Source organism: Gymnodraco acuticeps, unplaced genomic scaffold (genome assembly GCF_902827175.1).
Source record: "Gymnodraco acuticeps unplaced genomic scaffold, fGymAcu1.1, whole genome shotgun sequence".
Classification (NCBI taxonomy): Eukaryota; Metazoa; Chordata; class Actinopteri; order Perciformes; family Bathydraconidae; genus Gymnodraco; species Gymnodraco acuticeps.
This window is the reverse complement of record NW_022991216.1, coordinates 88,065-107,688: the sequence shown is the minus strand read 5'-3', so window position 1 is coordinate 107,688 and position 19,624 is coordinate 88,065. Positions and strand designations below refer to the sequence as shown.

Sequence of the window (19,624 nt, the reverse complement as noted above, 5' to 3'; positions counted from 1 at the left end):
AAAGTTGAACAAACTCCACACAGCTCAGTAAAGACTGTGAAATGTTGACTTTATTTGATAATTTCAGTAAAAACTAACGTTCATATTTCTCTTTTTGATTATAATACTGATGAACGTTCAAAACAAAGCACTTTGGCAACTTATCACATACGTTTTAAAAATGCTTAATAAGCACCGTAACTTTCATGATATAATTTCTCGGTCATAATCGGTTGTTTCCGTGAACGGCCGACTGTTGTGTGACGCAAATGCTGCGGCTGCAATGCATTGTGGGGCAGCATTTTCTCCTCTCCTTTCGGTAAGGGAGGTCCAGTGGTTCCTAAGCTAAAGGAGGTTATAAAGGAAGTTTGAAACCTCCTTTCCTTTCATTTAGAGAATTGGAACGGCACTTATCATGGCTGCCAGTGAGGGACTTCCGGGTCATTTCACTTGGTTAGGAAGGTTCCTAAGCTAAATGGACTATTGGAACGCAACCCCTGTGTCTCTCTGAGTTTCGTCTCCATTTGTTCAGAAGTTTCCATCACATGTAGCTCTGTAAAAGATCAGAGACTTTTGAATGTAATTATTTGGGGAAAGAATTTAAAATAGTTTACTGTTCGACAATAGAGCAGGTGTGATTCAAATGTACAGTATAGAGCAGAGGACTGTAGTAGCATCTTTAATAGATTATATACGTCACACTTGATATTTGTGTTGTAGCTGTTAACTTTCAGCTTTCAGTCGTACTAAAACATCTGTAGAAGACCTGTGTTAGGTTAATGTAGGTTTCATGGATCTTATTTTCTTCTATTATGTATATATAGTAGGCCTAGTATATATTCACAATTAAATGGTACTCAAAAAACATATAAATCCCAAAACTAAACAGAAAAATCTATCCACATATAAAAAAAAAACATATTATCCATTACTACTGTCAAGATGGCTCTTATCTCCTAACTAAGCATGTTAAGACCAAAATGTATGTTCTCAGCAGTGTTCTTCACTCTTGGTGTCTCCTCTGCACACGGCCACAGGAAGTCCGTCGGTGTTACAGCTGCGTGTCCTGGCCCGCTTCGCCCCGCTACAACTGGACCAGCCGGACCAGCAGGACCAGTTACCTTCCTGATTCACAGCAGGAGCTGCAAAACATTTCCCGGAGGTTTAATGTAATGACCTAAAGGGACATTAAGGCCTTGTTGGTAAGTGTAAGTGTGGTACTGGTTCTGTTTACCCTTACCTGGGGGTTTAGACTTGAAATTCTGGCAGGCCATGCCTTCATACAGGGGGGGGCACAGACAGATACACTTCCCATCCAGCAGAGCAAGAGTGCCTCCATTATGACAAGGCTTACACTTGCACACGTTGTACTCTGCCACGTATTCTGTGGTGGCCTGCTTCAGGTTGGATATCCTGGAGTTAGCATCTGGCATGTCCAATGGAACTAACATATAGATGTTTTCAGGCTGTCAGAAACAACACAAAATGAGCATCACTGAACTTGCCGTGATATACAGAACAGAACATTTTCAAAAGGCATGAAGTCAAGTCAGCGTTATTAAAAGTTATCCTAAGGGCGACACGGATGTCCGCAGAGAATATCCATCCAGTAGCTGTTGAGGATTTTTACTAAAAGCATCAGATGTTGGGCCAATTCATCGAGTAGATGTTGAGATATTTGATAGGATAATTGATACATTTGACGCCATATTGGTGGTGCAAGATTCAAATTCAGAGGAAAGCTAAAATCATCCTCTGGAAAACCAAGAAGTCTGTTAAAAAGTAATCCAATAGCTGCAATAGTATCAGAGTGATGGCCTTACCATCCCTACATTCAGTGGCGACTGGTCATTAGGGGCAGGTGGGGCACAGCCCCACCTAGTGTCAGCAGGAAGTATTACAAATAATGATTACAACTAAATGCAAAAAATAAATAAAAAATTTATAAAATATATTTTAAGATCATGTTTAATCATCTGATTTGTCTGTACATTGCTGTTTTAGTTTGGGCGACAGGGCACGCTTCGTCGTCCGACTAACGAAAACGGACAATTTCGGCCTGGTGTGTCTGGGCCTTTACTCTAGCTGCTAGCTGCTAACTGCCGTGGCCGCCTCGTTATTCGTTAATATCAAATCCATCATAACAATCCAGAACGCGCGGTGCTGTTAAGGCCCTGACACACCAGGCCGAAATCGGTCGTTTTCGTTAGTCGGACGACGAAGCGTGCCCTGTCGCCCAAACTCAATTTGGTGTGTCCCGCACCGCCGGCCGTGACACGCCTTATTTGGCCTTTCATGGCCGACGCACGGCCGATTCAACTTGAATCGGCCGTGCGTTGGCCACAGGTAGTCGGACAAAGAAATCACTCTGATTGGCTGTTCAGCTAGCGAATCAGTGCATGAGAAGCGAAACGGTTGCTTGAGAATGTCTTCCACAAGCAACACTCCAATGGCTGATAGCTCCAGTACTGCACAAAACATGTTTTCGATGGACGAGAGTGAAAATGGAACGCACACGGTATTTGTTGTTTGTTTATATCACGATGTCTGTTCTTCTTCTCTGTCTTCCGATTGTTGCCTCTTTTGAATGACGAATACACACTACCGCCGCCTGCTGGTAAGGAGAGTTATTGCCACTGACGCATGCGCAGTTCGTACGTGCTCGGCTGAAGTCTTTGCGGTGTATTCCAGTGCGACACATCACCAAGACGCAGGAGAACACGCCGACGCAACAGTCGGCTTCGGCGAGTTCTCTGTTGACTGCTTGGTGTGTCGGGGCCTTTACGTGTACGCAAATTGACGTGCTTGTGATGTGAAAGAGCCTTTTGGGGGGCGTGGTTAAATGTGCGCATGCTCTATGAGCGCACATACGGGTACTTCTCAGGCATGCTGGGTAATCTGTGACGTTTCACTCTCTCAAAAGTTGGGCCATTTTGTCATCCATGCGCTAATGAGCAACTCCATGAGCAACTCTCATAGGAATGAATGAGGCCCCGCCTTCCACGCTGTATCCAGTTCTTATTATACATCCATGGGTTCCCTCCACAAAAAAGCAATGAGATTTCTCCATAGGATTTTAGAAAAAAGCTCGAAGTAAGATCTGTGGAAAACGTACCTGTTAGATAAATGCACGTTTTGTTCAGCCGGATAATATCCACATGTCTACCCTACTTTTATAATTTTCGAATCATAAATCTATCGATTAGATTTATGATAGACTTTTGAAACTACAAGAAGATAAGGAGGACTTTTACAAAAAAGTAATAGAGATTTTTGTCCAGAAGGATAGCATGGACTTCATCTTCAAGTCAAGGTAAGACCACAATTTTATTGAATATGGGATCTTACTAAGAGAGAACAATTCAATATTTAAATGATAAAATTACATTTTTTGGGTGTCCTTTTCTTGAACTGTCTGTTTAAAATTAATCGAAGCATCAGACAAAAAAAGCTTTTGAAAATAATATTATATTTTGATTTAGGTCAAAATATAATATTTGTAAACCTGAAGAGTCAGTGCCAGTGCCTCACCAGCCATGAACCTCACTGCAGAAGCTTATATATAGACAGTGTTTCCCCTAGGATGGAGTCATAGCAGCGGTGCTAAGGCACGTGGGCCCAGCATAAGGTGAGTGTGGAGCGCGTGGAATTTTTTAGTGTGTGCACGTGCGAAGTGCGCCCCGTCAATTTGTTTCTGTGTGTCTGCCAGCACAAGAAAGGCTCTTGAGGTCTAGTACCAGGGCCGGTTCTAGCCAATTTGCTGCCCTAGGCGAGATTTTATATATAAAGAATAAATTAAAAATCTCTACAAAAGACAAATACACTACAGAAACGTATTGACATGGAGTAATATACGTCAAAATGGCTTCAAATGTATTCAGTATTGTATGAACATGTTTGAATTGGGGGGTGAACGTCACATCCTCTAGGGGGGTCCAGGGGTATGCGCCCCCGGGAAGATTTTTTTTTAACATTTTAAAGCAAAAAGTAATGTCACTTTAAGCACACATTACTAGAGACCTGATCTAGGTCTAGGTCAACTCTATGTTGAAAAAAAAACACCCATATGAAAAAGATCGGTTTACATTTTAATAATCAAATAAGTATATGAACATAACCAATAACAAATAAATGCAACTTATTTTACTTGTGTTGTTCATTCATATCTTATTTTACCTAGTTAACATTTATTTATGCATATTTTGTATCTCTCCAACTTTAAACGATATTTTTGGTTTACTGTCCTATAGTATATATTGGAATGGTTTCAAACCTGTTTTTATTAATCCTAATAATTATAAAGGAGTGCCTTGGAAATATGTGTTTACATAATTTGTGGTCAAAACGTTTGAGACCCACTGAGATAACTTAAAAACTAAAATTAATCTAAACACTCAGAGAGTCCTTTACCTCACTGAGCCTCTCAGTCCAACACACTCTCACTCCCTAAGCGTCCAGGAGCGACGTTTGGTCAGTGTCCGTGGCGTCCAGTTGTGACGCTCCTAGGCTCCTTCAGCGTCATAAAGGGACGCAAATAGCTTTCAACTGATTGCAATGTATTCCCATCTGCGGCGGGATTTGACGCTCATGGAAGCACGGCATTCGTTTGTGTCGGCTGCCCTTAAAGGCAATGTGAGCGTCCATTGGATAACGGAGAATTGTACACCCGGAAGTAAGTATTCCTCTTACTGTCGATTGATTTTACAGGGATATCTGCACTACTCATCGACTAAAAAACACCAGATTATCCTTGTTAATTACACAACATTGATTGGTTTAAATTGTGTGCAATGCTTTTGTATTTTTCTCCTTCGATTCGGAGAAACAAATATTTTTTCTGAGTAAAGGATGGCAGAAGACACTACACTACCCAGAATCCCCAGCTATCGTTTGGACTACACCATGTGCTCTGTTTGACAAACCCCGTGATAGTCCTCAAGCTCTGTGATTGGAGAGTGTGCTCCGAGGGTTACGCCGATTCTCGAACAGCACTTGAAATGGGATGGAACCACGGCAGACTGTCCAAAACTGGATTTGAACGGGTCCACCGCGTCCCCCCCTCCCCCACCCCGTCCCCAGAACTACACATGCTGGCTATTCTGTTTCGCTACATGTTCTCTATCTATGGCACGTCTCTAATGGGAGTTGTAGTATTAAAATACGTTTTCGTATTTCCCATAATAAGAAGTTGCCAGTATTAAACTGTGTACATCCCTGGAGGTTTAGGGGATAGGAAACACTCAAATTTAAAACATATAATTAATAAATGGGTGAAAATTGCTTGTGCCCATAATGGGCAGCATTAATATATATACACACATGCCAGCTAAGGTCAGAAGAGCTTTATTTAACAGCTGGTCTTATGTTTGTGACCCCTGTTGTTAATTGATAACATTACATTACATTAATTGATAAGCCTGAAACATGCACTTGTCAAGGTTCAGATGCAAATTTTGCAAATATGGCAGTAGCCATCGATCAGCTTAAGATAAGATATACTTTATTGATCCCAAGTTGGAACATTTGCGTTACATCAGCATGTGTAACAGTTGTAAATATGCAGTGGTGTTTATTTGTAAATCATTTAGTATAATCACACAAATTCTGTGTTTTATATTTAACAATTCTGTGTTCTTTATTTATTGATTGTTCAATACCTGACAAGGCCGGAGATGAAATATCTACATACATCTTATAAGAGTATAATACATTATGTATAATATCAGTTAAAATAAGTGCTTCAACATAGTTAACATTGCTGGAGGTATGCACAAATATTGATAGATGTCTTGTAATGCACTATTGAGGAACCTGCGACCCAAGTTTTTCATTCAATGCAGAACTACACCATAGTTGTGTAGGCCTATATGATATGTCAATAAACCTTAGAAAATCTTGAAAGGGATGTGCAAAATAGTCATTATATACAGTCTTTAATTAACTATTAGTAGAGAATAACGAGTAATGAATATACTTTATAGGGATCCTATTAATATCTAATAATAAAAATAATGAAATTCAATAACATGCTTTAACCACTAGGTGTCCCTTTATATCAGCTGTGCACCTTTATGGTGTAAATACAGCCTATCTACCAATTGGATCAAATATAAAAGTCAGCCGAATTAGTGTTGATACTGCAAGGAGACGTATTGTGTGAAAAGAAATGTAAGATGTTGTTTAATGGCTGATATATTTATGATCCACGTCACGTTTTCAGTTCCTCATGTTTGTCTAGAAGTCTTCTCATCAGGGCTCTATAAATACAGAACTACGGCAGATATGTAATATTTAATGCAGCCGAACCGTGTATTACAATGCCGTTATGTGATGACTTTCAAAGAGAAAAGCAAGCACACTCGGAATAAAGTATTTTATTTTTTTTTTTAAATGTTTTCGGTCTGTTTCCGGTATTTGTTAATGACGATGTGCTGTAAGATGTGAGACTGGAATTGCACAGGGGAAAATAACGTAGGCTATCTTTAGATTCCGGATTTTGTTAAACTAATATGTTTGCGCTGTGGACCAACACTATACATTGACGGGGAAGGGGGTATCAATAAAGATAACACCATTAAACAGTTACACAACATAACAGAAATAATATCGATAGCAGCGTCCCTAGCAACCGCGGGGTTATAGCATGCGGTTTAAGTGATCATTATATGATATTCTGTACCCGCAAAAAGCTAAAACAAAGGGCCGGCTGTCACAAAACAGTCATATCTAGAGACCTCAAAAACTACTCTAGCGAGGCCTTTAACCTAGAACTGGAGAGCCTGGACTGGTCAGATGAGCTCAGTGGTACACAAGTTGAAGAAACATGGCTTGGTTTCAAAAACAAATTCTCTGCAATACTCAATGATTTGGCCCCCCTAAGAACAACCAGGGTAAAAAATCGCGCTGAGCCGTGGATGCACTCCGGCATACTGACCGCCATGAAAACCAGAGACAAAAAATGCTCTGAGTTTCATAAAAGTCAGTCAATAGCACGAGCAGTGAATTATAGGCCCACATGACTGAACTAAAAATTGAAAGAAACAGACTAAGAAATGACGTAAACTCCATGATCAAAACTGCCAAAAAGAATTTCATCAATGTCAAAACTAAGGAAAACAAAAATAAACCCCGTGAACTTTGGAAATTACTCAATAACCAGCTTGGCTGCAGTAAAAAACTCAAAACGAGATTTTCTAACTTAAACATAAAGACAGATAACAGGCTCATCACAGACAAACTGGATGTGGCCAAGTACTTGAAATTTTTTTTCACAAACATAGCCACAACTCTTGTAAATAAATTACCCTCCCACTCAGGGCTTTTTGGAGTAGATCACATCATGACCTACTACAAAAACCTAGGGGTACGCAAAGATGATTTCAGTCTAGCAAGGGTAACAACAGCAGAGGTACTCATTAAACTGAGCACCCTCCAACCTAACAAGGCCACTGGCCACCACAATATCCCCTCCAAATTCACACAGCAACCGCCATCTCACCAGTCATAGCTCACATAATTAACCTCTCCATAAAACAGGGAAAAGTATCCAAAGACTTCAAAATTGCAAGAGTAACCCCCCTGCACAAAAAGGGCAGCAAATTGGACCCAGGCAACTACCGCCCTGTTTCTATACTTACCTCCATCTCGAAAGTCATGGAAAAAATAGTATATGAACAGGTCGAAAAGTACCTCGCGGAAAAGAAACTAATCTATGAATTTCAATCTGGCTTTAGAACATCCCACTCCACTGACACATGCCTTCTTTATTTGAGCGACCACATCAAACAAGAGGTGGACGAGGGCAAATACTGCGGCATGGTGATGCTGGACCTACAAAAGGCTTTCGACACTGTCAATCACCCCATTCTGATTGACAAGCTAAAAGCAATTGGTTTTGATAGACTATCGGTGAGCTGGATCCAATCCTACCTGGAGGGGAGAGAACAGATGGTGGAGGTAAACGGTACTCTGTCCCCCCCCCCTCCCAGTGAGCTGTGGTGTTCCACAAGGAAGCATATTAGGTCCGTTACTGTTCCTAATTTATGTAAATGACATGTCATCAGCATGTGACTGCAACTTGTTCCTGTTCGCGGACGACTCAGCCCTGCTGGTCTCTGACAGGAGCAGATTGCAGGTTGAAAAAACCCTCAGCTCCGAGCTCGGCAGAATCTGCACCTGGCTCGCCGATAATAAATTATCATTACACCTGGGTAAAACAGAGTCCATTCTCTTCGGTTCGAAACATAATCTCAGCAAATCCGACGACTTCTCAGTTGCAGTGGGCGACATTATTGTCACAAGTAAGAAGGAAATTACATACCTAGGATCTATTCTTGAGGCAAACCTCTCCTGTGACAAAATGGCATCCAATGTAATAAAAAAAGTCAATCAAAGAACTAGATTCCTATACCGGATCTCCTCTCTGGTAAACAAAAACACCCTGAAAACTCTGGCAGGAGCATTCATTCAAGGGTACTATGACTATGCTTGCACGTCATGGTACCATAGCACCTCCAAGGCGCTAAAAATAAAACTTCAAACATCGCAAAATAAACTGGTCAGACTACTGCTTGACCTTTCATCTAGAACCCACCTCACCTCTGCCCACTTTGACAACCTAGGATGGCTTAGAGTAGACGACAGAGTACAGCTACTTGCAATGGGCCTGGTCTACAAGATCCACTACACCTCTATGGTACCCATGTACATGTCAAAATTCTTCCCAAAGGTCAAGGAATACCATGATCATAACACCAGAGGGAGCTCCACAAATCATGTGAAACCCAGATTTGGCACAAAAAAGGGGGAATACACGTTTCGCAATTATGCCACATCAAGGTGGAACGCTCTTCCCACAACTGTAAAGGAAAGTAAAACTATACTTACCTTCAAAACCTCTCTTAAAGAGCACCTTCGGGGGAGAGCATTGCAAAACTGGCCCCGGTAATGGTACAAATCTCAACCTGTCGTTCAATGGACAGCTTCCCCCCCCCCCATCTATGTATATACTCGCATTTTAGACTCTGTTACTAACTGTATATCTGTAGACTTGGTATGTCTTACATGTCCGGTTAGGATGTATTAGAACGAAATCTAAAATGAAAATTGTAAATAAGCAATCTGTATGTAAAAAACCACCTGTATGTACATTTTAAATAAGCCATCTGTATGTCATATGTCTTAAATGATATGATGAATTGGAAATGGGGGACCCTGATGTAAACAAGACGAAAGTCTTTCTCTGGTCTGCATCCCCTTAACAATTGTATGTTTTGAGCTGTACTGTACTGTACCCAATATACAAGCTGTTAATAAACTTTTCAATCAATCAATCAAAATCACCTTGGTAACAATGAAAACGTCGCGATTTCCTGAAGTAATCTTCGAAATAACTAGCAAACTAAAGATCATGTACATCCACTGCACACATAATCTGAAATAACAACTCATATTTCTCGCATCAAATGACATCAAAACGCATTTTAATGGCCAAACTAACTTTAAAATAGGCATTTTCCACCGAGAATAAAACGAAGTTTGGCCATGTTTTCTTTTTCTGCAGGGAGAAATTTGAAGATCACGTGACATAGACACCAGCCATTGGAATGAATGGTGAAAAAAAATGGGGTTTGTCAAACAGAGCACATGGTGTAGTCCAAACGATAGCTGGGGATTCTGGGTAGTGTAGTGTCTTCTGCCATCCTTTACTCCGAAAAAATATTTGTTTCTCCGAATCGAAGGGGAAAAATACAAAAGCATTGCACACAATTTAAACCAATCAATGTTGTGTAATTAACAAGGATAATCTGGTGTTTATTAGTCGATGAGTAGTGCAGATATCACTGTAAAATCAATCGACAGTAAGAGGAATACTTAGAGGGTGTACAATTCTCCGTTATCCAATGGGAATGGACGCTCACATTGCCTTTAAGGGCAGCCGACACAAACGAATGCCGTGCTTCCATGAGCGTCAAATCCCGCCGCAGATGGGAATACATTGCAATCAGTTGAAAGCTATTTGCGTCCCTTTATGACGCTGAAGGAGCCTAGGAGCGTCACAACTGGACGCCACGGACACTGACCAAACGTCGCTCCTGGACGCTTAGGGAGTGAGAGTGTGTTGCTCAGTCTGACAGGAGAGCTCTCCTCCACCCTGGTTCTAGAAACATCTTGTTCTTATATCCGTTAGCGCAGCTAGCACCAGATTCTAATAACAACAGCGCCGGTACCGGTGCGCCCTCTCTCTCTCCTTCGCTCGCTCCCTCGCACTTTGGCTGTGAGCTGCGGGCGCCTGATAAGTCAACATCCCCCACTTTCATCACTTACAGCGCCCATCGTACAGGGCAAATGAAAAGTGTAACCGGGGTGAAAAGGGTGTTACATTTACTTAATTATGAATGTTGTTACATCAAGGCCGAAAATTAGGATGAGTGCCAACGGTCAAAAATGTTTTTTCCCCTCCCAGAGCTACCAGCGCAGCGCCCCCCAGATATATGCCAACAATTGGCCTTGCCTAGTACACACAGTGGCAATGTCTGAAGATTTTGCAAAAATACACCTTTATTGAACATACAGTTACACAAATACTACAAATCCACATAACAAACAATCAAAAATGAAAAAGGGTCGCCACTTATTATTATTTTAATAAAAAAATAAAAAGTAAAACATTTTTTTAAATTTGTTTTGGGTACCTGGCTGGCGCCCCTTAGCAGTGGCGCTACACCGCTGCTATTTGTAGGGAAACACTGATAGACATATACGTTTTTTGTGCCCCACCACTTTTGTACATAATACAAACGCCACTGCCTACATTGTTATCATAGCATGACATCTTTAATGTTACTGTTACAGCTACACTATGCCAATCAATCTTTCTTAGCGTTTTATGAAATATTCCATTATTTTAGCTGATGCTTTTCTCCCAAGCGTCTTATGATCACATTCAACCATTGTGCGTACTAGCAGAAGAAGTGCAAGAAAGCACACCATGCTCACCTCACTGGTCAGCAGTGCGGGGGCCTCAGCGATGGTTCGGGCCCACTCCTGATACGTAGCAAGATCCATCACTCCCTCCTTATTCAATTTAGCCCTCATACTCACAGCACTTTGTAGAGTGCCACCTTTGACCGATGTCAGTACTCTGTCCACCACTGCTTTTCCGTGAGTTTCAACTGTGTGGCAACAGGGGAACACTTTTAGTGACTTTCACACTCATATATTACCATAAACCCTACTCATACACATCACAATTACTGTGCTCAGTCTACTCACAAGGCTTGGTTTTAGAGGTTAGGTTCAGGCCACGTTTACACAGAGACGAAAACGAACCTTAGTCGATATCCAAAAAGTATTCCGTCCACACGGAATCGGCTCAAGAAACGTGTCCGTCCACACGAGACCGCTGGAGACGCTGTAGTACATATGCCGGGCCTGTAGGTGGTGCTGTACTTCCGCCACAAAATACACCAAAAGCAGCGAAGAAGACCCCCGAGCATGGTTGCCCTTCTGTTTATTCTCCGCGGTGGATTTAGCAACATGTAGTTCATGTAGTTCTCCATGTCCACTTGTTGCTGATGGTTGTGGTAGAGGAGCTGTAGATTTTGCACTAACATCTGTAGCATGGTCAGTAGCGTCTGGAGCACGAAAGCAACCCTGTGATCCGCCATTGTTGTTGGCGAAACACATCAGCAATAACGCGGGTGATGCGGGGGTGAGCAGCAGAGGTGGGGAGAGGCGGGGCTATGGTGCCATCGTTATCAGGAAATGATCGTATAGGCAGGGGTGCACATAACTTGTTCCCCTGGTTCTCAAAGGAGCACCTGGAGATGTTGCTTGGTGCTCATCCTTAAAATGAAATAAACCGTAACTTTTGAGGGGGTCTTGACTTTATTTGCCAGACACACGGCACTGAACACACAGAGGTGAACACAGAACACACATGCAAAGGTGAACACAAGACAACATTAGCACGACCAGTAATCCTACAAGCTGTCATCACTACCCTCCTGACTAGTGCTGCGTACCGGTACGCCGAACCGGTACTGGACTTGTAAAAAGTTTCGGTTCAAGTCCGGTTAAAACCGGAAAGTCGGGAACCGGTACTTAGACTCGCAAAAAAACTAGCATTTACGTATATTCTGGTGTCTGTGGTTATTTAAACATTCCCTGATAAACGTTATTCAGCGTCAATAAATGAGTGCTAAACCCAGTGTGCTCAGTGTACAACGTCACATGTCATTTCACCTTCGATTCACGGTTTGAAAACGTAGCATTTCGCCACATGCTAATGCTAACCGGAAGTGAATAATTTTCAGAATAAAAGTATTAAGTTAATAGTGTGAACTTCCGTTTTTTTCAGAATGAAACTGATTTAAATTAAATAGTGTATTAATTCAAAATTACGCCATATCAACATTGATTTTAATTTCTAACAGTATGTATGTACATCACTATGTATGTAGTATGTACTGTATAATGTACACATGTAGAGTTGTAGAAAATACATGGTGTACAGACAGTACAGTACACTCTGACTGTACAGTCAGTCACTACAGTGTAGCCTATACTGTATAGTAGGTGTGTAACAGTGTAATGCGTATAGTCTACTCTACACCAGAGTCCTGCATCGGGTCGGGTACCCGCGGGTACCTTTTTTGCGGGTCACCCGTCGGGTACCCGCGGGTACCCGACGGGTGACCCGCAAAAAAGGTGATTCGCGGGTGGTATTTTTTCAAACGCTTTTTTCCGGGTTCGGTTCTGGGTAAAACAAAGATGATGCGGGTCGGGTCTCGGGTATTGCATAATAAATATATTAAAATAATAATAAATTAGTTTAATGTTTAAAATCCTCAGACCTCTCCCCCGCGGGACCGCGCATAATCATAACCTCTGCAGCGCATCAATCTGCTGCTGTGCGCGCCACATTCGAAATGGCTGAGGTGAAGCTCTCTAGCGGAGAATACAGCATTTTCAATAACACTTCCTCAAGAGCAAAATCCAACGTCTGGGAGGCTTTTTGTGTCATCCTAGATGGAGAAAATAACCAACATCCCACGCTTTTTGAGACAAATATGCAACTGCGTGTGTTAATAATTGCACGTTTTCACTGCTCATAGGCTATGCGGGTTCGGGTCGGGTTGCGGATCTTGTGCCGACGGGTCGGGTCGGGTTGCGGAACTAATTGGCAATATGTGCGGGTAGCGGGGCGGGTTCGGTATTGCACGTCGCGGGTGCGGGGCGGGAGCGGGTCTTGAAAATCAGACCCGTGCAGGACTCTGCTCTACACTCTACCTTTCAGCAACATTTTAGGGATTTAGGACTGTTTGGTTACTTTAGTTTGGTAAATGAAATAAATGTTTGAACTTTGTAGTAGTTCACTGTAGTTGCTGTCATAAGTCATTTGTAGACTAAGTGGCAAAAAGTGTTTTTTTTACATTTGTACTTTGTAGAGAAATGTAGACACAAGTTGGAAGGGAGCACAATAAACCTGACGAGTTTGAATTTGAGTCGATTATGAGTTAATTTTCAATTGATAATTAGCTCACAATAAGTTCACTTTAGTTACTCACACAACTTGACACAAGCCATGGGTTCAGATCCGGACTTATAAGTCCGGACCTGAACCTGAATGTGAGTCCAGGTACGCAGCACTACTCCTGACTGTTCTCCTCACTGTCTTCCTCTCTGTCAGACATGGTAGCTGATGATGTAGCTACCTACTACTTTCTCTCTGGTTGAGTCTGCGATTAGATGCTTGCATCCACAAGTCAACAGCTGGTTTTGGGTCGAAAGTCTCTGTTGTCATCTTAGAAAAGTGGATGTAATCAAATAAGTATGTGAACATAACCAATAACCTACCATAGCCAATAACAAATGAATGTAACTTATTTTATTTGTGTTGTTCATTCATATCTTATTTTACCTTAATATTTATTTATGCTTTTTTTTTTTTATCTCTCCAGTTTTAAAGGATGTTTTGGGTTACTGTCCTATAGTATACATTGGAATGATTTCAAACGTGTTTATCCCAATAATTATAAAGGAGTGCCTTGGAAATATGTGTTTACATAAATTGTGACCAAACAGTTTGAACTTAGACTAAAGTGAACTATCTAAACACTCAGGAGTCCTTTATCTCACTGAGCTGTAGTTATCAGTTATCTGACTGGAGAGGACTCTCCCTCCACATTATTGTAGAAACATCTTCTTCTAACATCCGTTATAGCAGCTAGCACCAGATTCTAATAACAACAGCGCCGGTACCGGGCGGTGCGCCCTCCCTCTCTCCCACGCTCACTCGCACTTTGGCTGTGAGCTGCGGGCGCCAGATAAGCCAACATCCCCCATTTTCATCACTTACAGCGCCCATCGTACAGGGCAAATTAAACGTGTAACCGGGGTGAAAAGGGTGTTACATTTACTTAATTATGAATATTGTTACATCAAGGCCGAAAATTAGGATGAGCCCCAACGGTCAAAAATGTTTTTTTCCCTTCCAGAACTGCCAGCGCAGCGCCTCCACAGATCTGGCGCCCTAGGCGAACATCTATAACGCCAGTGCTACGGGCCGACCCTGAGTAAATATGCAACTCGCAAATATCTTTCTCTCTCTCCTCTCTCCTCTCTCCTTTCTCCTCTCTCCTCTCTCCTCTCTCCTCCCTTCTCTCTCTTCTCTCTCTCCCTCTCTCAATTTTGGTACGCAAATGCGCCTTTTTTCAAATGACCCGGTGCGCTTTTTTTGGCGGAGGTGCGCATGCGCACCTGCGCACCAGTTATGTGCAGCCCTGCGTAAAGGACTTACACACGGAGCCGTTTGGCCCCCCAGAGCGTTTCGTCCACAGATCTACCCACCTTGAGAGCCGTTATCATTTGAGGGCTCTGTTTCCGCGGTTCCGTTATGGCCTCGTGTGGATGAACCGTCCATACGATAGAGAACTGTGGCGGATACAACCCGTTTCGTCTCCGTGTAAACGTGGCCTCAGATTCTTGCAGGTGTGTTTTAAATACAATTAAGTTATGGCCTTTTTTGCACAAAATTCTCCCAGCTTTTCCTTGCTGAGATTTGTCAGAGGAATACTTCTTAAAGCAGCTAACAAAACAACGATACCCACTCAATTTGCCTATATACACTATTGAAGCTGCATTTAAGCATGGCTGTGTATTTTGTCCTCAGTGCAGTGTAGTCCCACTACCAAGGAATTATTTTATGGTCAGTATTGACAGGAGGAATGATTGAAGATACAAATCTCAATGTACAGGACAGGTGAGTATCGTCTTGTATTAAGATATTTTTTCACAAATCCTTTAAATAATAGATTTCTTATCAGTATGATCAGGTAAAACGGGGAAAGCTGACCTTGGTCTTTGTTCGTTACGTCATCACACTCGTTGTCTTTCACGTGTCCCTCAACCTCTCCCCCAAAGTCTGCGGTGATGCCCAATTTGATGCATTCCTGAATCTTTCTCTCTGTCAGATCTGCAAGAATTATGAAGTATTTAGGATGAATGCTTATTACTTTTTAACATTGTGCAAGAATACATTTGGTTTGAGTAGAGACACATACTTCTGGCCTGTATGGTGTCCTGGTTGAGAACATAGATCAACTCATATTCACCGCCTGTCTTCCCATTTTTGGTGTAGTGAGTACCATAGTCCTCCAGGAAGGCAAAATAAATACCCTTCTCATACAGCAAAGGCAAATATTTGATATGCTCCAGGAATTCATTGGCCGTTTTCAGTTCACGGGAGCGCATCCTGTAGGTGCTCAGCTGGACTGTGCCCTTCACCCGCATGAAGCTCTGGTTCTGTGTGTGCAGGAGAAACGCATTAATTAATACACATGGGATCTATTTGAGATGGGTTACACAATAGTGTCTTTTTTTTTACCTTGATGATGGAGATCTCTGAGACATCCTTTATCATTTTTTTCTTCTCGTACTCATACTCTAAACCCACTTTTGATGATGTGCTCTTTGACATGGAGGCCTCAGATGGGCTGAATTTGAAAGAAAGTCCGGCATCAACTTTAGAACTCATCTCTTTCAGCATTTCCTTCAGGAGGCTGTGTGTGTTTTCATAAATCTCTCTCGAAGATGTTTCTTCCACTAAAGTCTGGAAAACAGGGAGACAACATTTTATGAGTGCAGAATTATCAAATTGTCTCTGTCAGCACGTACATGTTGGACAAAATCAGGGTAAAGTAGGTGAACCGGTTTGGGCTAACCTGATAGTTGAGCACACCGACATTCCAGGGAACTCTATCCTGCTTCCCAGAGTTGGGATTCCTCACTCGATCACACCTCCCGTTGAAGTAATCGTTGTTGAACGGGTTCATGCGAGGATCTGCACCCAGGATGTTAATTCTGGTGCATGGACACAGTTCATGCTTACAAAAGTTTGAGGTGTAGAGTTGAGTGTACTAGGACACATGATCTATTACTTGCATTCAACTGAATAGTTTTAAGTTTGTCACACTATTGTGACAAACTGTCACACTATTGTTTATCTATTATTTACTTGCAAAGCACTTTTTTGTTGAAAACAACTAGAAAAAATAAGAAAGCATCTCCACTGAATAATACTTTGTAATAGGAGTCCCGTATTGTCACAATAAATGGGCCGATATAATGTAATATCAGTGTTCTTCCCTGCAGTAACAATGCCTTAATTTAGCTTTCATATTACTGTATATTCACTCTGATTGCAACTGAAATGTCTTTTTAATAACTCTTACCCATATCCTGCTGTCCTGCCTTGCTCATTACTGTCCAGAACGGATGATCCACACGGTCTGTGCACAGGATCACAGTCCTCATCTGATCCATCCTCACAGTCATAGTCCCCGTTGCACATTAATCTCTTCTTGATGCAAGTTCCTGTGTTGATAGGCATGTTATAGGCATTTAAAATAAATAGAGGTATTGTTTAGAGGTGAGTAAAAAGCAGCTGCAGTACCTGACTCGCAGCGGAACTCAGAGTCGGAGCAGTTGGAGGGTGGGGGCAGCTCACAGGCAGCGTCTGTTACACAGGCCTCTCTGTCCCCCAGGGACCCCTGGCAGGACTCTCCCCCAAACTGACCGAACACTTCCACACCTCGAGCCCTCCTCTGAGGGGCACACATTGTGTGAATGAAGTTGTGAAAAACGTTTTTAAAAAATGTTCAGGCACTTTGCCAAAACAGGGCACAGAAAACACACACAATTCAGGATGTCTTACCAATGCAACTATTTAGTTAATAGGAAAAAGTCAGTACATTATTTAATTATGTTAGTTAAAGTTGTACATTTTACAGCCACTGCTTTTTATGAAATATGTTTTTTGGGTAAAACTGATGTCAGGAAATGAAATACTGATTTTAACTCAACTTTGACCATGTAGTTACTGGAATTTGGCTATTATGCAATACAGGCACTCACATGCCAGCTAGAACAATATTGTCATTAGACTCAGTTGAATGTGGAGTTTTGTGGTCTCTGACACTTTTAACGGACTCACTCTGGTTTTCATGCAGGTATCACAAGGACTCCACTCTGACCAGCGGCTCCAAACACAATTCACTGCTGGTGGATCAGGAAGATCCGCTCCCCTGAAATACACATATTCAGTGGTGCAACATTTAGCCTTGTACCCAATCTTAAGGTGATACAAATTAAATCCTTCAAATGAAAATCATGAAATAAGAATATACATACATTCCTTCTCCCAGAAGTGTTAGAGTCAGACAGAGGCTACAGAAGCCCAGCTGCAGAGCAGTCCTCATGATGAACCTATGAAGAGACAAATGGTGTCGTGAGTCTGTCCCTGATGAGTCTTTAAAGCTATCGCTCTGTCAATGATTATTCAACTGCAAAAGGGCCAAGTTGAAGTCAATAGTTTGGATTTCATGTTGACTCATTGCTCGGAAACTCCAAAAAGCAGAGTTGAAATGTTTGTTTAGGTTGAATCATCATCCAGTCTTAGTTCTTCACACTGTATGCAAAGCCCCAAAAAACATGATAATCAGAAGAAACTATGATTAATTTCTTCTAATTTCTGCAAAACTGTTATTTAACTGTTGACTGTTCCTTTAGTTATGTGCTGATCAATTAAACCATACCATAATTTACCAACAAAACATAAGAATACACACTCTACAAAACTGACTATAACTCATAAGTATTGCGAAATTGTATGTTGAAGTTTATGTTTCTTGTTTACTATGATTTTAAAATACCATTCCCCTATTAGCAAGAGTAGCTGAAAAACAATATGACTGAAAATATTAAGCTTTCTCATAGCATTACATATTTTTTGAGATAATTATTGAAACATTTCACAAGGTATAAATGAAAAAAAATGGCTCATGCTTTTACTATTTCAATGAGTGATTCAGCGGCAAATAACTATGCTTCATATTCCTTTCTTAGTCTTAAATGTACACTGCAAATAGTGAAGCATAGTCAATGCAATACATGGCAGTACACATGTGTAAAGATGTGTTTATAGAATGTAAATACATATAATGATGTCCCTTTTCGTGCAGGCACACGGTTTATACAAAAGGCCAAAGGTCATTTCAATTTTTGCAGTCATTGGAGACAATCTGTTATTTTCTGTGTTTTCAGGATTATGCAATCATTCGGGCAGATTCGTAGCAAAGCAGAGCAAATATTTGAAGGAGCCGTTTTGGCTGGACTTTCAGTGCACATTTAGGTCAACATGTGATATTGGGAAACTATCAAAACCAACCGCCTACACACTCCCTGTAACTGCACTGATCCAAGTTGTTATGAAAACTGACACAGATTCTGAAGTGCAGCCCTTTGTCCACAAGGTGGCAACATCGAACAGAGAACAGCAGTTTGTAGTACTGTGTGTTCATGACAAGTGACAACCACACACTGTTTGTGTACAGGGCTATGTAACACACTAATATAAGGACTTTAAGAATTTACATAAATAAATAGTCGCGCTGATACCTTTCTCTGGCAAGTCAACACTGTTTTCTTAAATACATATACTAAAACCGAACCTTGCACAATGCACAGGAAGTTTTAAACTGTTGCACATAATGATCTGTCATGTGATCTGCTGGCTTCTGCTGAGTCTGCAGTACTTTGTTCTTCAAAAGGAGGGAGTGCAGTGTGTTTAAATTACAAAAAAGGGAAAACCAAACACTTCTAAGTGTACACAAATGAAAACAATAGTGAATATACAGATTGACTCATTAGGAATAGGATCAAATTAGCTAATGTATCATAATCATGTGAATCATTACTCATGAACACAGAAGTTTAACAGTGAAAAATCCTTTGTTTTTATCCATTAGAGAGAATAAAACAGATTTGTAAGTCCTTAGTATTCAGCATGGTGATTTTGTATTTTCTGCTGACTTAAATAAACACTGGGACTCTTCCCTGATCTCTCCAAAGTCAACCTGGGGGCTGCCCTGTGCCGGTTCTTTCCGTGTATCTGCAGGCAGAGCTGGGGTAGTCGAGGGGCTATGTGGTCACGGCCCGCTGGAGAGGCACAAATATGTGCTGAGGTCACCACTTTTACGATGTTCGGCAGTTTCCTCCCAGCTCTCTCAGGAAACCAGAGGGTAGGTAAGGTGCTTGGCCAATATTTCTCCTGACTAGAAAGACTTCCTGTTATTTAGGGGGG

At 41.5% G+C, this 19,624-nt stretch overlaps 1 protein-coding gene across 1 annotated transcript; it reads right to left on the bottom strand.

The window, feature by feature from the left end:
* Positions 1 to 642: 642 nt before the first annotated feature.
* On the bottom strand, positions 643 to 17,741 carry c9 (complement component 9). The gene is made up of 11 exons (XM_034238988.1): positions 17,674 to 17,741; positions 17,477 to 17,567; positions 16,937 to 17,087; positions 16,716 to 16,857; positions 16,206 to 16,344; positions 15,869 to 16,093; positions 15,546 to 15,786; positions 15,338 to 15,457; positions 10,978 to 11,153; positions 1,220 to 1,445; positions 643 to 1,121 (listed from the first exon to the last, which is right to left on the bottom strand). The coding sequence occupies exons 1-11, from the start codon at positions 17,739 to 17,741 to the stop codon at positions 970 to 972; spliced, it is 1,731 nt and encodes a 576-aa protein (XP_034094879.1). The 3' UTR covers positions 643 to 969.
* Between the last annotated feature and the right edge of the window lie 1,883 nt (positions 17,742 to 19,624).